The 24139-nt window shown below is 39.9% G+C and overlaps 2 protein-coding genes across 6 annotated transcripts; both read left to right on the top strand.

Annotated features, from left to right (window-relative positions):
• The first annotated feature begins 1755 nt into the window (after window positions 1-1755).
• Window positions 1756-9938, top strand: LOC111848105 (neuronal acetylcholine receptor subunit beta-4-like). The gene is made up of 6 exons (XM_023819861.2): window positions 1756-2089; window positions 5276-5421; window positions 5936-5980; window positions 6206-6315; window positions 6480-7500; window positions 8046-9938. The coding sequence occupies exons 1-6, from the start codon at window positions 2041-2043 to the stop codon at window positions 8217-8219; spliced, it is 1545 nt and encodes a 514-aa protein (XP_023675629.1). The 5' UTR covers window positions 1756-2040; the 3' UTR covers window positions 8220-9938.
• On the top strand, window positions 2036-23214 carry LOC111848104 (neuronal acetylcholine receptor subunit alpha-3-like). 5 transcript variants are annotated; one of them, XM_023819860.2, is made up of 7 exons: window positions 2036-2089; window positions 15697-15801; window positions 16391-16530; window positions 18370-18414; window positions 19997-20106; window positions 20688-21843; window positions 22294-23214. In XM_023819860.2, the coding sequence occupies exons 2-7, from the start codon at window positions 15744-15746 to the stop codon at window positions 22420-22422; spliced, it is 1638 nt and encodes a 545-aa protein (XP_023675628.1). In that variant the 5' UTR covers window positions 2036-2089; window positions 15697-15743; the 3' UTR covers window positions 22423-23214. The 5 variants fall into 5 exon arrangements, with proteins under 5 accessions (XP_023675628.1, XP_023675625.1, XP_023675626.1 ...); XM_023819857.2 differs by lacking the exon at window positions 2036-2089 and adding an exon at window positions 14713-15169; XM_023819858.2 differs by lacking the exon at window positions 2036-2089 and adding an exon at window positions 15207-15271.
• Window positions 23215-24139: the final 925 nt, after the last annotated feature.

The following is a 24139-nucleotide window of genomic DNA, read 5'->3' as shown; positions in this document are numbered from 1 at the left end:
TGAAGGAATGATTTTATGCATCGTAAATCTGTCATGTCTATCACAATAAAATTTGATTAATCAACTGTACTGAAAAAAATCATAGATATTGCCATGGGAACTTAATTATTCACAATGCATATAGAACACACACAAAAAATTAAATACATAAAGGAAGGGCTACTGGATTGGATGGGGGGGGGGAATTGCCTGTGGTATAACTTGCCTAGCTTGCTAAACAGTTTAGAATAACGTTACATCATGTTTTTTTACTCTCTAGAGAATGAAACCTTGATCTGTGGGTCAGATTTAATACTAAATTATAAACATGTCGCGGGTCAGTACTTTGAGACCTCTTCTAAGTGGTGAATGAGCCGACAAAATTCCTTGTTCTCCACTATGAAAACTAGCTGTTCGTCCAGTGCAATCATCTCCATTATTTTTAGTAGTTTTCTCATTAGTTCTAATGTTGCTAATTTCATATATTGATGCATTTTAAATACTGGCCAAGACTGACACATTGGACGAATGCCAATATCTTGATTTTTAATATCAGCCGATACTGATATATTAACCAGTATATCATGCACCTCTAAGGCTGATATTACTTTTTTACTTAAATAGGTAGTTAGCTACAGTACCTCAGAGTCATAATAAAGAGCATTAGGACCACCGAAAAGGAACAAAATATATAAATCATTTGAGATTGAAGTGGAACATTTTGAGTTGTGGAATGAATCCAGGAAGCAGCTCTATGGTCTTATCAGGTAAGATATCGTTCATTTCCTGTTGATATCTCGCAGTCTCTGATAGGTCTGAACCGTTTAGCGTTTGACTTTTATTCTGAAGTTTATTTCAACTAAGGATTGTGCGGCAAGGTGACCTCAACATGTCACAGAAGTAAGGGCTGGAATTCCAATAAGGCATTTCAGGTAGATACATACTGTGCTTGAAGGTAATTCCCATAGTATCTAGTTTAAACCTTTCTATCTACAGCACTAACTGCCTAAATGGCATCGAATTTAACCCCCACCTTTTACCATGCTTGTGGTGAGCCCACAAAATGCCTCCACAAAACTGGCAGACCCTGTCTGGGGTACCAGGACAGCCCAGTCACATGGTCCTTGCTGGAAAACATCTTTCTAAGATCTGACTCTTAACCCTGTTCCAGAGAGGGTACAGTCAGGGTTCGAATTACACAGTGGCTTATGGGAGAGTCCTATTTTACGGTGTGAATCTCAGGAAAATAAAACATAACCTATAGCATAAAACAATGGACAATTTTTTAGATCTGGGGAGTCGAGCTCCCCTTTGCGCCCCGTAATTCGAACCATGGGTACAGTGGGTACATTGTTTTTTGGCATGGATCATTAAGGCAAACACACCCTGCCGTCACGCTAAGGACACATATATATATATATATATTTTTAACTTTACACATTGTTTGGATACATTTATTTTCTTACTTAACAAATTACTGTCTTGATAAATGTGCTTATATGTGCTTAGTACAGTATATGCTCTTTTTGTTTTATCCGGTTCGTTTTGTGTTTAAATGCTAAAAGAAAACATATTAAGGTGTAATTTTTTGGGGCGGGAACCAATTAATTGGTTTTCCATTATTTCTTATGGGGAAAATTCGATCAGAACTCGAACTTTTTAGGATTCGACCCGGAGTTCTGAACGGATTAAGTTCGAGTTCTAAGGTACCACTGTATTTCAAATCGCATACACATAAACGTGAAGGAATAATAGCGAGTGCGTCTGCTGGGGGAGGGGGCGTGGGTCGTGGGGTGTCACTGCAGTCTATCTATGGGACATCTCTCTCACCCCACGCTACGGACACGCGCCGGTTTACACGAAAAAAATAACGTTTGTAATCCTCATATGTGTTAATTGTATCCAGAAAATTCAACCTAGAACATTTAGTTTCTGGTGCAATTCTGTATTTGGATCCGGGTTTGAAGTCTTTGAACTCGCAATGCGCTGTGAGTTGCAAGTCCTTACCTGATCGAATGGGGCTGCACACAGAGGACATTACAGTTCCACTTGGCACATATCATGAGGCGGATCCTGGTCGTCTGCGTTTGCTTATTCACTTTCATTCAAAGTAAGTACACCTCATCGCTATTCATCCGTGGATCATGTTTTATGATCGCAAATAGGGGCGACTTCGTTAGGCAGCATGCATAGGTGACGGCGAAGTAGGTAGCCTGACAAAAGGAAACTGGGACGCGTGCTATTAGTATTATTATTATTATATTGGTTTTTTTTCTCGCTATTTAATCGGATGAAGTATTTTTGACAGAAAATAGTAATGCACAAAAGCCCACAGTCTCTCGTATCTACACATTTTATAGGTGCCGCTATGTTAAGAATTTGGTAAAATACTATATATATATATATATATATATATATATATATATATATATATATATATATATATATATATACACATTTACGAGAAATAAAGCTTGCATGCCAGAATGAGCACGAACAGACGTTGCGCTGAGTTTCTTTTGCTTACACTGCATATGGCACAATACCTTCAATGATCAGAAAGTATTTGCAATGTACTTTTTCGGAGTTATCTTGTTTGTATTGAAAAGTCCAAACAGCTCTTTCCAGGGTTGGTATGTATTTGTTGCATAAGCGATTGATGAATGTTGCGATATCGAGTTATATAATATCTGATATGCTTTCGATATCACTGACAGTCCTTACAAATTCCTTAACAGGCTTCGTGTGAAAAAAAAACAAATGAATAAACAACTAAATAAATAAACAGAATTATTAGTTATGAATATTGGCGGAATCTGAACGTAATTCCATGTATTGGCTTGATAAATCTAAGTACAATTTCAGCTGAGGTTTTCTGTGAAACTACAAAATCTAGCATCTTCTGATCATTCTCCATAATGGGGAAATGTGGATGAAATATCAATCAAACGGTTAAAATAATCTGATGTGTTCAGCTGGCTTGAGTACATGCTCACTTTATATAGCTAAATGCTTCAGGAATACTCAAAGAAATTCATAACGTATACTGAGAGAATACTCCTTTAATTTGCTTAAGTCTGGAGTCTCTACATTTGATGGAGACTGAGTCTGAAATTCTGGGAAGGTGTTCTGTCACGGTGGGCAAACATAAATACGACAATCTTTCTCCCACCACATGCTACCCCAGCAGTTAATGGCAATTGGGGCATACCACAGTCATGTATGCAAAAAAATACATAAATACAAATAAAGCATTTTTTTGCCGTTGATTAGCAAATCCATGCAGAGAATTGCTAATCGATCCATCCATGTTTTGTAGCTACTTATCCAGTGTAGGGTTAAGCTGATATTGGAGCCTATTCCAGCAATAGGTAAAATTATTTGTTATAAAATCAGGCTATACGACATAAAAGTACCACAGTCGTTCAGTGGGTCACACTGTTGCATCATGACTGTAGAGTTTGGGGTTTGAACCCCATCTCTGCTCTGTATATGTGGAGCTTGTATGTTCTCCCATAGTCTAAAGACATGCATGACATGTTATGCTGCTTGGAGTTTATAAAACACCCATAGAGTATGATGATGTACATGCCCAGTGAAGGACTGGCATTCTTTTCAGGGTGTACTGGAGTCTTGTGCTCTTAATGCCTGGGGTAGCCTCCAAACAACCCTGACCAACAACAGTGCTTAGAAAACGGATGGATCCCTAAGGAGTATATCAAAAAAATGGCTACAGACACAAAAAAAAAATGAGTTATTACTAATACAATTTAATTTGCCTTTCGTATCTGTTCCAGTGGGAGCCCTTATTTGTTTCAGCTACTACAAAGTCTTTTACTTACCCCTGGATGAATATTATAATGCCGTACTGCAGCCTTTCAGAGCATACATTGCACACCATCTGTTAAAGTGGCCTTTACTGTGTTCATTCAGCCAAGCAGAATCACCACGGAATGACCTATAATGGAAGTAGCATCTAGACGAAGCAGACATTGAATGGACAAGTAAACAAAAACGCTGTACTTAAACTCATCTCTAAACAAGCAAGGAGACAGATGAAATGTACATGACATCATGTGGTGTATCTAATGACTTAGTGTTTGGCCATTTTCTGGGCACATCGTTCAGGGTGTGGGATGGCGAGGATGGTGGCAAATGTGAACATGCACTAAGCTCGTTTCCTGTGCAGCTTTTGCATAACTTGTTATTTCGGCATAAATGCAGAATTTAGAAGTCAAACTCAGAGAACAGTACTGCATAGGACAGCATTCTGCATTTAAGTATGAGACGAGTGCTGCATGGAGTAATAGGCTGTTTGTTTAACAGTGCCCAACCAGTGTTAAGTGGGGGGGAGGGGCGGGGGGGTTGGAGCCTCTTTGTCAGTGCGAGAACATACTAATTGTCCAGTCAGCAACAAGGCTCTGAACAGAGTAATGAAACATGCCCAGGAACCTCAGATAAAAATAAAACCACAGGAGAATTATGAGGTGTGTAAAGCCATATTTTATTTTGGGTGCGTTTTCTGAGAAGACAAGGAATTTCATTCTTGGCTTGTATTGTAAAGAATAATGATGGGTTACTTTTTGAATCCATCCATCATCTGCTTGTCTGATTCAGGGTTGCACGGGTCTGGAGCCAATGGGCATAAGGCAGGGAACAATCCAGGATAGGGAGCCAACCCATTCTTGCCTATGTACAATTTAGCAGGTTTTCAAACAATGGGGGGTGGGGGTGACTGGAGAAGTTTAGCATGTGATGGGACGGTTGGGTGAAGCCAGATAGCCTAGAACATGCTCCACACACATATAGTCAGCAAAGAGACTCAAACCCTAGTCCCAGTGATGTAAGGCAAAAGTGATAACCACTGCCCCACCAGACCACCCCACTTTTTGCATCACTTCTAGCAATTCTGAATGGTTACACAATTAATATTTATTATCATTATCGAGGAGAACTGTAATGTTGGGCAGCCTGTCTCCATGAATGGGGGCCCCAACACTGTGAGGGCGCGGTGCTTTCTTGTTCTCCCTGTGTTGTACGGGTACTGTATATTGCAGGTACTCTACTTTCCTCCTGCAGTCCAATGATGTGCAATTAGGTTAACTGGCATCTCAGAATTGCCTGTATTATGTGACTAGGTGTGTGTGTGCCCTGTACTGACTCACATTGGTGACTTTGTCAGGCATAAGCTGCTGGACAGATGGATTGATGGATGGATGGACAACTGCAGCATTCCTTTCAACAATCCATGCAGTGTAAGATGGTTTTTAATGCAGCCACATTTGTCATGTTTCAGATGGCCATAATGCAGACTCTGAGGAACGATTAATGAATTGGCTACTGGGTAAAGACCGATACAACAAGCTGATCCGCCCTGCCATTAACAGGACTGAACGTGTCACTATCAAACTACAGGTTTCCCTAGCCCAGCTCATCAGCGTGGTGAGTGCTGAGGGCAGCCAAGAAGCTGTGCATCCCTTCTTTGTCTAATTAACGTCACACATCCAAGCGTTTGGTGTCTTCATGACAGGGCTGGCTGTTATCTTATTGTCTGCCAGAGGCAGACCGAAAGTTTGACACATTTACATTAAAGAGCTCCATAAACCTGCCAGAATAATGGTATCACAGTCCCTTTTCTGATTTACTGGGACTTTTCTGTCCCTCCCATAGCACAAGAAAGGGCACCAAGCCAATATTTATGACTTCTTATTGTCCCCCTCTTGGTTATTGAGAGTGTTGTGTTCTGTAAAATATTTTCATATCTCTGGTTGGTTCTTTTTTTTTTGAAGCCTAAGAGTTACTACTCATCTGTAGTGAGTTCAAGTTTTTTAACAATAGATGCCCTGTCAATAGATTATTTTAGTGTAGCATCCTCAACAATTATGGTACTAATTTTAAGAAGCATGAAGTGCATTTGTGTGGGAGCCTAACTTGGATCTCTTACTCTTTTTCTCAGAATGAGAGAGAGCAGATCATGACCACCAATGTCTGGTTAACTCAGGTATGCGTGAAAGATTGAACTCATTACACCATTAATCATCACATGCTCCTGGCTTCCCACGCTGCTAATTCCTTCTGAATTCAAACATCTCAGTATCTGTATTTCTAATCATTCTGAATAAATTTAGATTTAGGCCTGTTTCCATGCCATTCAATTGAATCCATTTGCTTAGGAAATGACTTTTCCAAGACATTGTAAAGGGAAATTTGAACTGTCCATCTGCAGAATTGGATTGATTACAGATTGTCATGGGACCCTTCAAAATATGATGGAATTGACAAGATTCGTATTCCATCACGACACATATGGCTCCCAGATATTGTGCTGTACAACAAGTAAGTGTAATGCTTTATGCAGATTAGTTTTCATTAAGAGCTTTTAATTACAGTATTGTAACCATTTTTATATGCAGTTATTTATAATAAACAAGTCTATATTCTTTGTTCTGACATAAGCTCTTTTTCTGTGAGGCTCTCCTACTTTCTTGTCTTCTTGGTAGTGCGGATGGAACATACGAAGTGACCGTGTTTACAAATGTAATCGTCCAGTTCAACGGCAGCATCTTCTGGCTTCCTCCAGCTATCTACAAGAGCGCCTGTAAAATTGAGGTAAAACACTTTCCTTTCGATCAGCAAAACTGCACACTTAAGTTCCGCTCCTGGACATATGACCACACAGAAATCGACCTGGTACTGAAGAGCGACATGGCCAGCATGGACGATTTCACACCCAGTGGCGAGTGGGACATCCTGGCCCTCCCGGGAAGGCGGACAGTCAACCCCATGGATCCCACCTATGTGGACGTCACCTATGACTTCATCATTAAGAGGAAACCTCTCTTCTATACCATCAATCTCATCATCCCCTGTGTGCTGATCACCTCTTTAGCTATTCTGGTTTTCTACCTGCCCTCTGATTCTGGTGAGAAGATGACCCTTTGCATCTCAGTGCTCCTGGCCCTTACTGTCTTCTTACTTCTCATCTCCAAGATAGTGCCCCCAACCTCACTGGATGTACCCTTGATTGGCAAGTACCTGATGTTCACCATGGTGCTGGTGACCTTCTCCATCATAACCAGCGTGTGTGTGCTTAATGTGCACCACCGCTCCCCAAGCACACACACCATGCCTGCTTGGGTCAGGCTGCTTTTTCTGGTCAAACTTCCAGCTCTACTCTTCATGCGGCGCCCACAGAGCGATTCGGCTCGTCAGCGGCTACTGCAGCAGCGCCAGCTCCAAGCTCGGCCCTGCCTGGCCCCTCATCCAGGAGCCAGCTTTTCCGCTAAATCTGGGTTATCTTCCGCAGAACATTATTTTGGTAGAACAGCATTGCCCTTAGGACTTAACACAGCCATGAAGAAAGGGGATCCATGGCTTATGGACCGCTTTCCAGAAAGGTTCTCCTCGAGGGATGACCTTCACAAACGGGGAACTTCAGACTGGGAGGCTGACGTACAGGAAGCTGTGGATGGGGTGAGATTTGTAGCTGATCACATGATGGGGGACGACGATGACCAGAGCGTAAGTAGGCTTTGTGAGTCCTGAGAATGTGAGCGGTTTTGACAACCAAAGCTAAAAACTTGAACGTGGGAATCTGACAGTGGAACAGCTGATAGCTGGCCGTGGAAACGATGGCAGCTGAAACTTGTAATAATATCCAGACAGACTGTAAGATAGTCAATGGTTGTTACTTTTGAAGAGATCAATAACTGGCAGAGGTGACCAGTGTCAGTAACAACAGCCCTCAAATACTGCTGAGTGCACCTAGGAGAATAATGGTCAATAATAAGGGTCAATATTCACAGGCATGTTAATCTAAACACTACTGTCACTTAGTTTTAATATATTTTAGTACATCACTAATCAATGTCAAAGCCTAAGCATAAATTATAAGCAGGATGTGGGAACCTCATGGTCTATGTCTGTGTTACATGTATACAAGTGTCTGCTGTGCGAGTGAGAGATACAGGTTGCATGCAATAACTATTAATGATGAAGCACGTTGCATTATGAGTGTTGTGTGCAACAGATCTGATTTCAATGTTTCCCTTCCCACTTGTCCCCAGGTAATTGAGGACTGGAAGTACGTTGCCATGGTGGTAGATAGGATGTTCCTGTGGATCTTTGTGATTGTGTGTGTTGTGGGCACCCTGGGTCTCTTCCTGCAGCCTCTCTTCCAGCATCAGATTGTCCCTACCCAGCAGCTTGGCACAGATACACCAAAAAGAGATGCCTTTTGAATAGACAGACCTGAAGCCAATGTCAAGAGGTTTTCATTGATTTCAGCCACTCCAGCTGTCATTCTAAAAAAACACAGACAAGTAACCCTGTGCTCTCTGCCATAATGGGTTCTTTTTACAAAATACAGTCAATGAGTAAATACTGGGAATAAGGAGGTAGTGACTGACTCTCATGCCAAGGGCAATTCACATAGAGTTATGTGAAAAAATTAGAACACCCATTAAATATTTAGTACTTGATTAAGAAATATCAACATATCAATATTAAATCTTGTTTCAAATTATATTTGTAGATAAAGGTGATTTAATTGCATGACCGATGAAAAAACAAGAAACAAATTCACTTGTTTCACAAAAGAAATTAAGATGCCAATGCCTACTGAGGAAAAAGTTAGGACACCCTGTGCCCTAATAGCTATTATTTCCCCCTTTGGCTGAAATAACTTCAATGAGACGTTTCCTATAACCATCTATCAATCTCTGACATCGACTGGCAGAAAGTTTTCCCCACTCTCCAGTGCTGAATTCCTTAAGCTGTGTGATGTTTGAAGGGGGTCTTGCATACACTTCCTCTTCAAATCACCCCACAGCATCTCAATAGGATTCAGATCTGGGCTTTGACTTGACTATTCCAGAACTCTTTCATGTAAGCCATTCCTTGGTAGATTTACTGTAATGTTTTGAGTCATTGTCATTTGCATGATCCACCCCAACTTCAGCTTCAACTTCTGGACAGATGATCTCAAATTGTCCTTAAGCACCCTCTGATATGATGAAGAATTCATAGTAGATTCTATGACGATGAGCTGGCCAGGTTCTGCTGCAGCAAAGCAGCCCCAAACCATGACATTTCCACCCCCATGCTTCACAGCTGGCATGAGGTTCTTTTGGTCAAAATATGTCTTTGGTTTACACCAAACTGTCCTCTGTTACTATTTCCAAATAATTCAATTTCAGATTCATCTGTCCAAAGCACATTGTTCCAAAAGTCCTGGTCTTTGTTTAGGTCGTCTCTGGCAAACTTCAGTCTTGCCCTGGTATTTTTTTGACAGCAAGGGTTTCCTCCTTGCACAGCTCCCATGTAAACCAAACTTGCACAGTCTCTTTCTGATGGTAGATGCATGTACCTTGACATCAACTGTGGCAAGAGCTTCCTGTGTGACCCGTGATGACATTTTAGGATTTTTGGAGACATTTCAGCATCTTGGGATCTGCTTTTGGGCTGAACTTGCTAGGACAGCCTGCCCTGGCCATGCTGGCAGTTGTTTTAAATGTTCTCCACTTGTAAATTATTCTCCAGACAGTGGAATGGCTGATTCCAAACTGTCTTGAGATCTTTTTATATCCTTCTCAGACTCATATGCATCTACATGCTTCTTTCTGAAGGCCTCAGACAGCTCTTTGGATCTCACCATGGTGATCCCACTCATTTCAACAATCAAGAGCAAACCAAACTAAATATCTATGGTATAAATAAGACAGACTCCACCAAAAAGCTCTGTAATAATGTTCTAATCATTTTCACCTGATGTGCTGCACCTGAATCTAACTCTAGGCATTTTATATAATAATGGAAGTGAGGGTGTCCTAACTTTTTCCTAAGTGGAAATTGGCATCATAGTTAATTTCTTCTGTTAAATAAGTGAATTTGTTTCTTTTTTTTGCATAGGTGATACAGTTACATCACCTTTATCTACACATATGATTTGAAAGAAGATTTAATAGTGATATGTTGATATTTCTTAATAAAGAATTAAACATTTAATGGGGTGTCCTAATTTTTTCACATGACTGTAGGTGAGGTCTAATATGTCACGGACACGTCTCTGTGACAAGTATTTGACACTAGAAAAACCCTGGAATCGACAATTGTGCTTTAATATACTTTGTATCCCAACTTATTTAACGTCTCTCCGTGTCTAAAAGTGTACCATGCCAGAAAGCGTTTCATTAAATTGTGTCACCAATAAATGTTCATCCTCACAAACCCATCAAATGTATAAAAGTGCTAATGAATCAATTTAGCTTAATTTAAACAAGATCTGGAGCAATATTTATTTCTATGGATTTAGAATGGACCTTAGAATACTTGCACAATATACTAATTTTAATCTTTTTTTTCTATCAAAGGTTTCATAGCAAGATTTGTAATTATAAGAACATAAGAACATAAGAACTATACAAATGAGAGGAGGCCATTCGGCCCATCGAGCTCGCTTGGGGAGAACTTAACTAATAGCTCAGAGTTGTTAAAATCTTATATGGCGACATCAAAATCCTGGTGACCCTGAACAGCTCTTAGTGAAATTATGAGTTTACTACAGTTGTCTATAATTAAAGAATTATAAAAACAAAGTACAGTAGAATACATCATGAAAACAAGTTTGATTTTGTTTAAATAAATCCAAATATTTTTTAAGATGCAATTTGTTTTGTGTCATTATTCCGGCTATTGATCATGGAAGATAAACTTAAGGTAGTTTGGACTAGCACCCCTGCCAGGGTTTCCGCTACCTTGTGCTCTATGGTGTCCCCACTACCTTGTACTCTATGGTGTCCCCATTACTTTGTACTCTATGGTGTCCCCGCTACCTTGTACTCTATGGTGTCCCACGCTAGATCAAGGGTTGGAAGGTACACATTATTTAATTACTTATTTCCATACAACACCAAAGGCAGCAACTGTATTACTTTGAAAATTCACTTACTTTCATTTACTCCTTACTGAGAAATTATTATTATTAATTTTAACAATTCTGTATAATCTTTGTGCTGTTTATGTTTCATATGAAGTGGCAGTGGTGGCTTAATGGTTAGGGAAGCACACTCGTAATCGGAAGATTGCAGGTTCAAATCCCCAACCAGCAAAACACCACTGAGGTACCCTGAGCAACGTACCGCCCCCAAGCAACGCTCCCTGGGTGCTGAATTAGCTGCCCCCTGCTATGTCATGAAAGTCGCATATGGGTTAAATGCAGAGGACCCATTTCATTGTTGTGCTGTGGTGTGTCAACAATGACAAATAATCGTAAATAAGTATTTTGCTCCAGTCCAGGAGGAATACCATTATATTTGATTGTTTCCACATTACAATGTACAACACAATGTAGTTTATTACAGTACTGTTTATTTTGAACATAACTAAACCAACTGTTCACCACACTGGATTCAAATTCAAAGAAGGAACCCAGAATTCATACACATAAAATATCCAGGTCATACCTCTGCCCTGTGCCCTTCACTGCTGAGGGTAGGATTCAGGCCCCCCTGCAGTCATGTGCAGAGTAATTGTTTGGAAAATGGATAGATGGAAGACAGTAAATGATAAAGAAAAGTAATGTTCCTCAAGATCATTTTAACATGATCAAAGGTTGACCGGATATAAACATATCTGAGTCATTTTCAAAATGTGATGATTTTCTGACTAGAAAAATGGCCAGAATTTTTTTTCTCTTCAACAAAAGTTGACAGTAAAAAGTTCAGTATCTTGACATTATCAAGAATCACATGGGACATCTTAACTGTTGTTCTATGTTTTATTATTTGATTTTATTTTATGGTTGTTCCATGTGTTCCAAATTCGGTACAACATTTTAGATGATTATTCTACCCTCAAAAACATAATCTTTTCATTACCTTTGAATTTAATATAAAATGACAAATTATTGAGATTGAGGTCTGTTCCACTTATTGATACCATTTAGTCTTTATACCAACCAAATGATCATAACTGTAATGGTAGTGATGATGAAATGAATTACAGCTTTTATGCGGGTGTTTATGTCAGTTTCCTGTTTGGATACTGTGTAATTCCCAATGTAGCATCAATCTACTGCCCTTTTGCCATCAGCTGCTTGGAACACAGCTTTTAACAAAGACAAAGGAGTTGGTTTATGTCTATGCTCAGCTCTTGCTGGATTTTTACTACGTTTTGCAATTTGCACAAGGTACAAAAAGCGCAGAAGAAAAACGTGTTCTGTGTTAATGACAGATACAGGTTCTTTGAGAGTACTCCTTATTTGACCTGGACTCTTAAAATCTCCTTGTATCCCTTCCAGTACTACATCCTGCACCACCAATATATTGAACTAGACCCATCTATACCCATCTATTAAAATCATAATACTTGCTTATGACTCTCACGTATTATTCATCCCCAAATTTTTCTGCATGGCTGCAAAAATTACACCCAGTAATTTCACCATCACTGTTTTTAATGCTGTGCAACTAATCTTATTTTACAATAAAAAGGAAGGTGACTCATTTTCACAACTTGACATTGGTAAGAAGGAAAACAATGAAAAGGAAAAAATGTACCCTAGAGTATAATCCTTTCACTGATGGGGGCGCAATAGCAACAAGGGAGGAAATTAATATGTGCCTGACTGTAATTATTACATGTGGGGACCAGGGGGCTGTACCAGGAAGCAGGATTTCTTGCTTAGCCCGATAACTTGAGAAGAAAGAGACAGAAAAAATCCAAATCAGGGAACCAAAACGAATCATAAAACTACCAAACAAGTCGTAGATTCCAAACCAGAACAGAAGCTATGGCGGAATACCACATGTGCAACAGGTAACTGGTGAAATGTACATTCACCTTTCGTATATGATACATCACATTATCCATCCATCCATCCATCCATCCATTATCTGCCGCTTGTCCGGGGTTCGGGTCGCGGGGGTAGCAGCTTCAGGAGAGATAACCAGACCTCCCTCTCCCCAGCTACCTCTACCAGCTCCTCGGGGAGGACACCGAGGCGTTCCCAGGCCATCTGAGAGATATAATCCCTCCAGCGAGTCCTGGGTCTGCCCCGGGGCCTCCTCCCTGTAGGACATGCACGGAAAACCTCTCCGGGTAGCATACCTGTCAAGTTTTGGATTTGAAAATAAGGGAAATTTTCCGGCACCCACCATCCCACCACCCCAACCAAGCTCCAGTATCCCTTACATAAGGGAGAGCCCAGACATCCCTTACAAGTGTACAAGAAATCTAAAATAACCACTTGTCATTTACATTTTATTTTCATTACACATTTTCTTTTAATTTCTCATGTTCACTCATGTGGCTCTCTGGCATTCACTAATGACTTATTATACAGATTTGTAGGGACGAAGATGGACCAATAGATCGAGATCTTTGCTTTTCGGCTCAGTTCTTTCTTAGCTATGACGAACCGGTTAAGCGCCTGCAAAACTGTAGACACCGCTCCGATTCGTCCATCCAGCTCCCGATCTCACCTACCCTCACTCCTGAACAAGACCCCGAGATACTTGAACTCAACTTGAGGCAGTACATCTTCCCTGACCTGAAGAGGGCAATCCACCCGTTTCTGGCTGAGAACCATGGTCTCGGACTTGGAGGTGTTAATCCTCATCCCCACCACTTCGCACTCGGCTGCGAACCACCCCAGGGCACGCTGGAGATCCCCAGCAGATGAAACCAACAGGACAAGGCTCACTCTCAATTTTCAAGTCTAGACTAAAAACACACCTATTTAATTTAAGACTTTAAATTCATGTGTTTATTGGTTTATATGCTGCGCAGCACTTTCGTCAACGTGTTGTTGTAAAAGTGCTTTACAAATAAAATTGTCATTGAGACTGACAAATGCATTATTACAACAACACGTCAGAAAGGCATTAATAACCAAGGGGTTTCCTCCATCATTTCAATCGATGTAACAATGTGTAGGATGCCGTTTCTTATATGGTGGTACCTCGGTTCTCGAATTTAGTCCGTTCCGGACTCCGGATCGAATCCTAAAAAGTTTGAGTTCTGATCGAATTTTTCCCATAAGAAATAAAGGAAAACCAATTAATTGGTTCCCGGCCCCCAAAAATTATTTCTCCCGAATATCACGTAATGCTGTGAGAACTGGTTTTCAGTTAATTTACCTGGTAAAATAAAGATTAAATAAATGACATAATGCTCTAATAGTACACGTAAGTTAGTGGTTTATTTATTGTTAGTTACTGTAATGTTCCGCTGCTTTATTTGGTCAATCGTCCATTCTGTGAAGAAGGCATTCAAGTAAGAATTGCATTGTAGTATGACTGGCGCGCACAATTTATATTAGGTCAGCGTTCACGGTTCGACTTCTGATATTCAGATCGAGTTCTAGGTCAAACTGGTTTGTTCGAATTTCAAGAAATTCGAATTCTAGTGAGTTTGAGAACCGAGGTACCAATGTATTTTTGGGTCTGACGATATACATTATAAAGCAGTTTAGTCATAAACTGTGGGCGCACCTGCAGATGACCAAGTCACACTCACTAATTACTTTTTCAGTTCTCATTAATATGATGACATTATTTTGCTGTGGTTTTCTTCGTTATTATCCCTCCCCAGGACCTTTATTTCCTGCTTGTATTATGTCCTTTACAGCACTTACCCGTTAATACTATGACGTACTATCTCAATGCAGATTTGTTCGGTTTACCGGGTATTTTGTTATTGCAGTCAAGGTTGTTCACTGATCAAAGCAAATGTATGCTTATTTAAGATTTGGATTTGGTGGTTGCGGTTATTCTCACATACTGCGAGAGTTTACTTACCTGTGGATGGCTGCTCATAAAATTTCACTCGAACTGTTTTGGAAAACGCCGTATTTAAGCTGTTTGTTTCACCTCGACGGGACTGGGCTATAAATAATATTTCGCACTCATCATCTCACATAATAATTAGCTTGTATGCTATGGTTTAATCTGCCGTCTGACAGTCCAGGATTTTAGATTTAACCGTTAATTAGCCCCAATTTGGGAAGCAAATAAAATTATAACCTTGAAAATTGAAAAGAAAAAAACGTTATCCTAAAAGATATCCTTGATGGCCGTTAAATATACTTACCATGACCTAAACGGTCTCTGAATGTAATTACCGTACACATGCCAAGAGGGCTTAGGAAACGGGTGAAATGTTCAAATTAAAAATAATTTCAAAATTAAAGGTAAACGACAACTTAAAGTTTTAACACCACTAAGATAAAAGAAATCAGGGCCTTGTTTAATGAGTCACGCAATCGCGTTCATGTTTTTAACGTGAGCCGCAGGTGGTGAATTGTCTTGAGGTTATGAATCAACCGCGTAACTTAGTAACTTATGTAGTGTGTCTAGATAGTAAGAGATAATCTAAATACAGTCCATATGTACTAAAAAAAAGCTTTAAAACAAGTTAATTCAAACTAATATTGAATTATTGGGAAATAGGCTACATATAATCATGTAATGTATTCATCATTACATTACTGTAATTTATTTTATTATAGAATAATATTACTATTATTTAAACGAAAGATGATATTTTCATGTTATGCAAAAACATAGCGCGGAGCGTATTTCGTCAATCTCCGGGCGGTACCCCCGTGTGATCGGCGGTCTGATTCCTGCCCTCCTCCCGATCGCCGCGCTCCGCGCCCCCCGCAGCCTATATGCACTCTCACAGCACTTTCTCATTCAGTCTGCTCTTCTCCTCTAGGACCTTAGGAGCAGAGTTATCGTCCACTGGAGTATTTTCAGTCGAAAATGATAAAACATTGGGTGATTGCTCATATCTGTTCCGTTCTCCTTTTCCTTCTATCAGGTAAACAGCTTATTTTACTATTTTGATTGAATATTTTCCCTAGCTGTTGAGAAACCGGTAAAGCACTTAACTCGTATAAAACACATTACCCATATCAATATCATTTTCGTCTACGTGTATTATTATGTGATGGAGTTATGCGGTATTTTTATAACCGCACATGTAATTTTGTTCTTTTTTTCCCACGAATTTCTATGAAGTGATATTCATAAAATATAACAAAAAATATACGTATAAAAGATGTATGTTTTCGTTTTGCGTAAATCTTGAAAAGGGGGGCAGTTATGTGTTTGGAATTGGCTTTTTCGCTCCTGTCTTCAGTTAAGAAAATGTCATATTATAATTTTACTTTGATATTTCATGATGCTTTTGTGCAGAGAAATAAGGAAAGTTTTTACACATTGATGAGAAAGTGAGAGGATTAAGTGCAAATACGTAACTATCCATAACACATAGGCTATTTAACATTACTTCCCACATACGTGTTTAATTAAGGCATAAACAATCATTTAAGCATAAGGACCAAAAAGAATATTCAGATGAATGTGCAGAAAATAACCTTGAGTTAACATACTTCTTTCTTTTTCAGGTGGTTCCTGTTCTGAGGCTGAACACAGGCTGTTTTCGGTCATCTTCTCCAATTATAATCAGTACATCCGCCCTGTAGAGAATGTTTCCGACCCGGTCATTGTACATTTCGAGGTGTCTATGTCGCAGCTTGTCAAAGTGGTGAGTGGATCGGGGTGACCTCTGTCTCTGCTATTTTTTTTTTCCGAAGACTTCTGCTCCCCCAACATAATTGACCCCTGTGCTGTAAATTCCTAGATTCAGGGCCTCAACACCAACTCAGGGCTAATCATCAAGCAGAGAGCTTCACACAACATCAGTACTCTTACTTAACCTGATGTGCATTGATTTTAGGGGCAATAAAGTGCAGCCCAAAAATTTGCGTATGTGATTTTTCATTTTGGTAAATAAATAAAGATGTGGCCGTGTAGTGGCCGGAGTGCATATGCAATCCTTTGAGCTGTAACCCTTCAAACCAAAGAACCTTGTCAATTGGACTGCCCTCAGATTTAGGTGTACTTATCAGGGTGACTGCATGGAATCAGGCAGAAGAAGATGGGAAATCTTATTTATTGTAATGCTTTGCACCAGACTTTTCTGTGGGGGGCTGCCCTATCATTCAATCACTGACACTTCAATTGAGCACCTGCCACATCTTAGCCTGTCATGCCTTCTTACAGCTGAAGGAAATGGAATACGGCAAGTTGTAAGAGCTGAGGGCCTTTCTCACAAAGGCAGATTGTTTGGTGCAAAGCTTCTGTTGTTATTTATATATGCACAGTGAATATCAGGACCATGCACCAAATATGGCAGGGGTCCCTCATTAAATTGGCTTGGCTTTGATCCTAATGTGTTGGAGATTTTACATGGCTCATTCTCTGGAGATTAGAACTGAGTTTTGTGATATTTCTACTAAAAACCCTTGTGCATCAGAATGGTTTGCAATCCACTCTATCTCGGGGACCATTATCAGAAATGCCAAAAAAAAAAATCCTTCTCATTTGAATTTTAAGGATTTTTACTCTGAGGATTAAAACCTGCCACAAAGTGTCCGTCAAATGCCAATGTTTGTGTATAAATAAGGAAGTTTTTGCTTCCTCCACACATCTCAATAGATTCCATTAAATATCCTAAGCAGACGGTTTATCGCTAACGGCTGGGCTACAGGCCAAACAAACGCGTTTCCTAACAGTGACACAAATCTTGACAATATTTATAATTTGTCCTCACTGTCTGCTGAAATACCAGACAAGTGGTTCATTTGATTGATGGTAGTTATTTACACTCTATTACATTTCCACGCCTCGCTTTGACTGCGATGCTTCTCCTTGCATAAATTAAAAGGGCCTTTCCATTTGAATCTTTTCATTTAAAATATCAATACCTCTACTGAGGCTTGGTTCTAGATACAATGGAACTTAGAAGTCTAGGGGGTTTGAACTAAGTGTTGGAATTGTCCTATGTTAAGGGACATGAAATTTGTTAGTTCATTGACCAATATTTGAAATCCATCCGTACAACCTAAGGTCTGTCATATCTGTGTCTACGCCACTGTTCATTCTTAAGATGTCTCTGATGTCATGTCAGTAGAACCCCAGATTCACCAATGAATGCCAGGTAGCCAATCGAGGGATTCTGTCTTCAGTACTGAAGCCTCATGAGTCATGATACATGGGCACCGCATGGCATGTCCCTAATGCTCAGATGACGATGGCAGCTGCCGTGTGCCACAGGGCTGGGGGGCTCAGGTGCTATGTGGAGCTGTGATATACCCTTTGGCTCTCTAGCTTTCTCCAGTCTCCTCACTTCCTACCCTTCCTACCCCAGGTGCCCCCGTTCCATCTATTAATCTGAAGAATTAGGCTCAGATTGCTGTGTTTTCATTCATTAAAGAGTAATTGCTTCTACTAATATCATTAACCATCCTGGATAATTGACAATGTACAGGATAAATGTTCTTCCTCTCTCTCCATCAATGTCTGAGCAATTTCTGTTTGACAGGATGAAGTAAATCAGATCATGGAAACCAACTTGTGGCTGCGACATGTGAGTTTTCCTTCTTTCGAAACATTGTAATGTTTATTAATTTGATCACCTATAAAATTATGTTAATCAATTGCTATTTGCAAAGTACATCCAAAGATTTTCAATAATGTTTGATATTTCAAGAGCCCAAAGCTTTCAGAAACAATCCTGGAGTTGCTAAGTGTGGTTGAGCCACGGAGAAGGTATGTTTTGAATTCAAGGTGTTTACATTCAAGAATTCAAATTTCTGTCAGCTTGGCTTACCGTGTCCAACTAATGTATGCTTAGAAGTGGCTGCTGTCAGTTTACAGAGCCTGTCCACAGGAGTGATCAATAAGCATTTATTTTTGATGTACTGTCATTTATGAAGTAGGTGGCATAAACAGACTTAATTAAAAATGAATAGGAAATAGCACCATAAATAGGAATCAGTCTCTCTCACTATATATTTATACCGTGGTAATAAAAGCTGTCGGGTGTTTTCAAAGGCTATATTCAGCCATTATCTCATATTGAACCTTCCAGTTAACACAACGCATCCTGTCACCATGACACCACTGTGAAGTGGAAAGTCTCCTTGTACCTGGCATGGGAATTTTCAGCCTTTGAGTACCTTTGAGTTTCTGAGTTATTTACTGACCAGCACCAGAAGCACACTGAGAACTGAAGTTTTGCCTGATCATTTTCACATTGCGTGCTGATGAACTTTAACCAATACCCCCTCCAGCAGACGCTAACTGTTAGCTCTCAATAAATACTCCAAAAGAGTCAGACACACCAATAAACAAGGTAGTAAACCTTTGTTTATGGAGTAATCTATAGATCAGAACTAAACATTGGTGCATGGTTTGGACTGACTGTTTAAAGTTGTCCTGTTAATTTGGATTCTTGAAATAGTTTCACTTGCCTAAAAATAAACAACAAAATATGCAAAAAGGTGTGGTAAGTTGGAAGCAGTGTTAGACTGCTCTGAGTTGTAGCAAAGGCTGGAGTCACGTGCAGCAGTGGTCTTGGAAAGTCATTGAGAGGGTAAAGCTGTAAACCCCATACCGGAAGGACAGTGTAATTGGCAAATAAAAACGTCTCATTTCCCTTGTTAAAAACAGAGAATGATTTACAGAGAAGGGAGTAACAGAAGTGACCGAGGTTCAGATTCCATTCTAACTATGATCACATGCAGAGGCACTGGTGGTATTGCAGAATAATTTGTTTCTTCTCTGTCTTGTCTGAAATATATCTGATGAAATATGAGTCTCATCCTCTGACTGCTATAATACAGTCTGACATGTCTGACGTCAGTCACTCTTGAAATGTTGCAATGGAATGATTTATTTGTTTCACCCCTCATTCCTTTTTCCATATTTATCTGAATCTGCGATCACTTTGTTGTTGTAAAATGTTGGGGGTAAGCTTTCTGTTTCAGGGTATTTGCAAATGGTACAACCCTGACCTATAGGTTCCATTCTCTAGAGACAAAAATAAAGTAATCCTTTTCACTGCCTTACATTGTGCTGACTTGTTGAGAACATAACATAAAAACAGATATCTTATCTAAGAAAGTGAAAGCATGGTTTTACTGAAATTTGGATTTTTCGATCAACAGGTCTGGAATGACTACAAATTGAAGTGGGATCCCAAAAACTTTGGAGGCGTGGAATTTATCAGGGTGCCTTCCAACAAAATTTGGAAACCAGACATTGTTCTCTACAATAAGTATGTATAATAAAATTTGCTCACTGGAATGCATCCATCCATCTATCCATCCATCTTCTGATCTCTTATCTTGGTCAGGGTTGCAGGGGCTGTTTGAATCTAATTGTGAAATTCTATTTATAATTGTGTTACTAGGTCTCCCACCATGATTCTATTGAAAGTACTATGACAGGTTTTTATTATTAATTTGATTTTTTAGGTAAATGCTGAAACTAATACTTAAATGAATTTGTTCTGTCAGAGATGTTTTGTTTTATTTCTGTAAAAATGTGATCAGTAAAAAATGGCACTTATTCATAGCATGCTAAAGACAGTAATAATACAAATTACAATTTCAGTCGCAGAGGACAATGGCTGCAATATGGATATATAACTGCTGTGAAGGGGCTGGATTAGCCCCCGTTTTTGTAGACAAAAGCCATTATACAGTAAATGTTCAGTTTTGGCTTAAAGAGCCTATTTCTCATAATTATAGTTTATATTAGTGGGCCATACAGTTAGGACTGTTTTGGAAATGAATGCTCCTGAATTCACAATATGGATCCGCAGTTCAGATCCATCATTAAATGTTGCATCCACAGTGCAGTGGGGGACTTTCAGGTGGATGACAAAACTAAGGCCTTGCTGCGCTACAATGGAGAAGTGACCTGGATTCCTCCTGCCATCTTCAAGAGCTCTTGCAAGATTGACGTTACCTACTTCCCCTTCGACTATCAGAACTGCACCATGAAGTTCGGCTCCTGGACTTATGACAAAGCTAAGATTGACTTGGTCCTAATCGGATCGACCATCAATCTAAAGGACTTCTGGGAGAGTGGTGAGTGGATGATCATTGATGCTCCAGGTTATAAACATGACATCAAATACAACTGCTGTGAAGAGATCTATCCAGACATCACCTACTCCCTCTATATTCGTCGACTTCCACTCTTTTATACAATAAACATGATCATTCCTTGCCTGCTAATCTCCTTCCTGACTGTGCTGGTGTTCTACCTGCCCTCAGACTGTGGGGAGAAGGTCACACTCTGTATCTCTGTGCTGCTGTCCCTCACCGTGTTCCTGCTGGTCATCACTGAGACCATCCCCTCTACCTCGTTAGTTATCCCGCTCATTGGCGAGTACCTCCTCTTCACTATGATCTTTGTGACCCTCTCCATTGTCATCACCGTGTTTGTACTGAATGTGCACTACCGTACGCCTAAGACACACACCATGCCCCACTGGGTGCGTCACATTTTTCTGGGTTTGTTACCCAGGGTGATGTTCATGACCCGTCCCGAGAGAGACCCTGAGAGACTAGCTTCTTGTGCACAGCCACTTTCTCCATTGCCCTATGGGTCACCCATAGCTGGTTCCCTGCCACGTCCCAAGCTGCACAATGTCAACTCCAGTCTGCACCAACATCAGCGTCTCCTCGTCAGCACCGAGCTCTCTAACCTCAACAACCTGAACAGCAACTCCGCAAAGGTCGGGACGGGCTTCCTCTGTCGGGAGGGACGCTGCAACTGCTGCTGGCGGCAGAGGACTACCAAGCTGCCCACCGGTGGGAGTGGAGGAGTCATGGGGCTGCGGACCATCTCTACTGCAGGTGGTAGTGGGAGCTCCTGTACCAGTTCAGAGTCTCTGGATGGTGGAAATGTGTCCCTGCCCACTCTCTCGGTAGAAGTGAGGGAAGCTATTGAAAGTGTCAAGTATATAGCTGAGAACATGAGGATACAAAATGAAGCCAAGGAGGTGAGTGTCACATGTAGATCACTACCTTGTGATAAAAGTAATTATGTGTTGTGTAATATATAGCGTGCATTTGCAGTATGCATAAAACATTCAACACTAATATGTAACTGTTCCTGTGTAGTCAGATTCATGCAGTGTGATTCATCCTTTTCTTTGAAATTTTATAAAACTTGGACACTGTCAAAAAAAAGGATTCAGTTTTGTTCCCCAAGGTATAAAAACATTAATGAACCCCCACTAGTTAAAAAAATGTCCGTCAGAGTCCATTTTGTACCTTACATTATACTAAAAGGCACATTTACCTACAGCTAGGGCACAATTGACAGACCCTTTGGTTTACAGACCAAATGACAAATAATAGTACCCTCAAAGATCCAGAAGGGTGATTTTTCTGACACTGTATGTTCCAAAGAGATCCGTATGCTCATCTACTCATTTCTTGTGTTTTAGGTTCAAGATGACTGGAAGTATGTTGCCATGGTGATTGATAGGATCTTCTTATGGGTTTTTATTCTGGTGTGCATTCTAGGCACCGCAGGTCTTTTTCTTCAGCCTCTTTTACTGGGAGATGACATCTGACATACAAAAATGACTATTTTGGAGGAGGTGAAGGTTTTAAACTTAGAGCGTAGTTAGAATGTGGAATCGTTGTGAAGTCACATAGGTCAAGTCTAGAATCAACATGAAGTCACATGTACAAGCAACCTGGGGTCACAGTCAAAAGCCTTGCAGATACGGCTTTGCAGTAGAGATGCTTTGTGATCTCTTCTTCAGTGTAATGTGTTGACATTGTTGGTGTGTTTATAGAGTTTAAGAGATCTTCTGACCTTGGATATATTGATAAGGAGAAGGAGAGGACATAGTTCATTGCACACATTGGGTTCCCAATTCCCTTCCCTTTTGTATGGTGTTTGTATTACTGCTAACAAGATGAGGACATTTCAGGTCCAGAATGTAGAAATCCAGACCGAGATTTTGTTTCAACCAACCCTATGACTGTGACTCTTTATACTCAACTGGTCGGTTGAAACAAAATCTTAGTCTGGATTTTTACTTTTTGGACCTGAAATGTCCATTTCTGGACTGTTGGACAATAGTGTTACCCAAGTGTGTAGCATTATAGACTTAAGTATAGAATGAAGTGTATTGGGGGCCTGCTCCTGTAAAACAGCAGTATGGTGTACTCTGTCTAATTTTCATTTATTTTATTTGCTTTAGACATACTGAAATGTACAAATGCATTTCCCACATTACTGACCTTTAATGATCAGTGTTCTATTAGATTTCCATGAAAGTGTGCATTTGTTTGTTCATTACTCTGGTTCCACATTTTGAAAAGAATTATTCTTTCTCAAATTATTAATTAGCTTTATAGACAACAGCTAACTTAAATAAAGAAAAATTGTCATACTGTCTTATTACATTCTTGTGTGGACATACTTTATTGCAACTGGCAAATATAACCCTTTGTGAGAAGTGTATCTTAGCAAATCAGGTGCTTTTCCATTCATTTAAAAAATATATTGTATTTAGAGAGAGGCAGGCTAGTTAGTGGTACATGCAATGCAAAGAGATGGTTCTTAATTTGTTAGATTTGAGGACAGTTTAATATTCATTTTTACATACATAGTCAATTTCTTGTGCCAAAGTCAATGTGATGAGTAAAAGCCCAATATTCCTCCCTTTGCGGAGTAAAGGTACTGCTATCAACAGCAGGGTCAGTAAATATGCCCCCATATTTAATGCTGTATGCTGAAGCACCTGTTTCACATATACAGTATAGTTCTATGTATTGAATACACTATCCAGAAAACAATAGTTAATGGAATCTGAATATGAATTCAAACTTGAAACAGGATAATGGTGGGGCAGGATTTAATGAGTCCTTTGGCATAAACACTGGCACATGTGCTGAGTCAGTATCCCCTAATTGAATTGAAGTTCTAGAGGTGCTCAACAGCTCCCCTTTCCTGATCCTCCTCCATTAAATGACTGGATTCATTTCGGCTGATGCAGTTAAGCCTTCCATTATGATCTGGAGTGGGTTACACATATGGTTATCCCAGGAAAATTCATCACTGTGTAGGGAAATCAATATAATTTTCTCTTATGAAAATTGCATTTTGAATTATTAGCAGCAAATAAATATGATTAGTGGCAGGATAGCAATTTATGTTAAGAACATACTTTCCCGCCAATTATGAGGACCTACATATGAATCCAGACACCCAAGTGCCCATCCATGGGAAACAACAAGATGAAAGCAATTCAAAGACATATTCACTGACCAGGAAGA

Source organism: Paramormyrops kingsleyae, chromosome 11, assembly GCF_048594095.1.
Source record: "Paramormyrops kingsleyae isolate MSU_618 chromosome 11, PKINGS_0.4, whole genome shotgun sequence".
Lineage (NCBI taxonomy): Eukaryota > Metazoa > Chordata > Actinopteri > Osteoglossiformes > Mormyridae > Paramormyrops > Paramormyrops kingsleyae.
The sequence above is the reverse complement of the archived record's forward strand: the minus strand, read 5'-3'. Positions and strand labels throughout refer to the sequence as shown.

Excerpts from the sequence above, each read along its gene's own strand:
- LOC111848104 (XM_023819860.2), top strand. The coding sequence starts at position 15,744 with ATGATAAAACATTGGGTGATTGCTCATATCTGTTCCGTTCTCCTTTTC. Across the intron at positions 18,415-19,996 it reads CCAACTTGTGGCTGCGACAT|GTCTGGAATGACTACAAATT; the intron begins GTGAGTTTTCCT and ends TTCGATCAACAG. Across the intron at positions 21,844-22,293 it reads TACAAAATGAAGCCAAGGAG|GTTCAAGATGACTGGAAGTA; the intron begins GTGAGTGTCACA and ends CTTGTGTTTTAG.
- LOC111848105 (XM_023819861.2), top strand. The coding sequence starts at position 2,041 with ATGAGGCGGATCCTGGTCGTCTGCGTTTGCTTATTCACTTTCATTCAA. Across the intron at positions 5,981-6,205 it reads CCAATGTCTGGTTAACTCAG|AATTGGATTGATTACAGATT; the intron begins GTATGCGTGAAA and ends GTCCATCTGCAG. Across the intron at positions 7,501-8,045 it reads GGGACGACGATGACCAGAGC|GTAATTGAGGACTGGAAGTA; the intron begins GTAAGTAGGCTT and ends ACTTGTCCCCAG.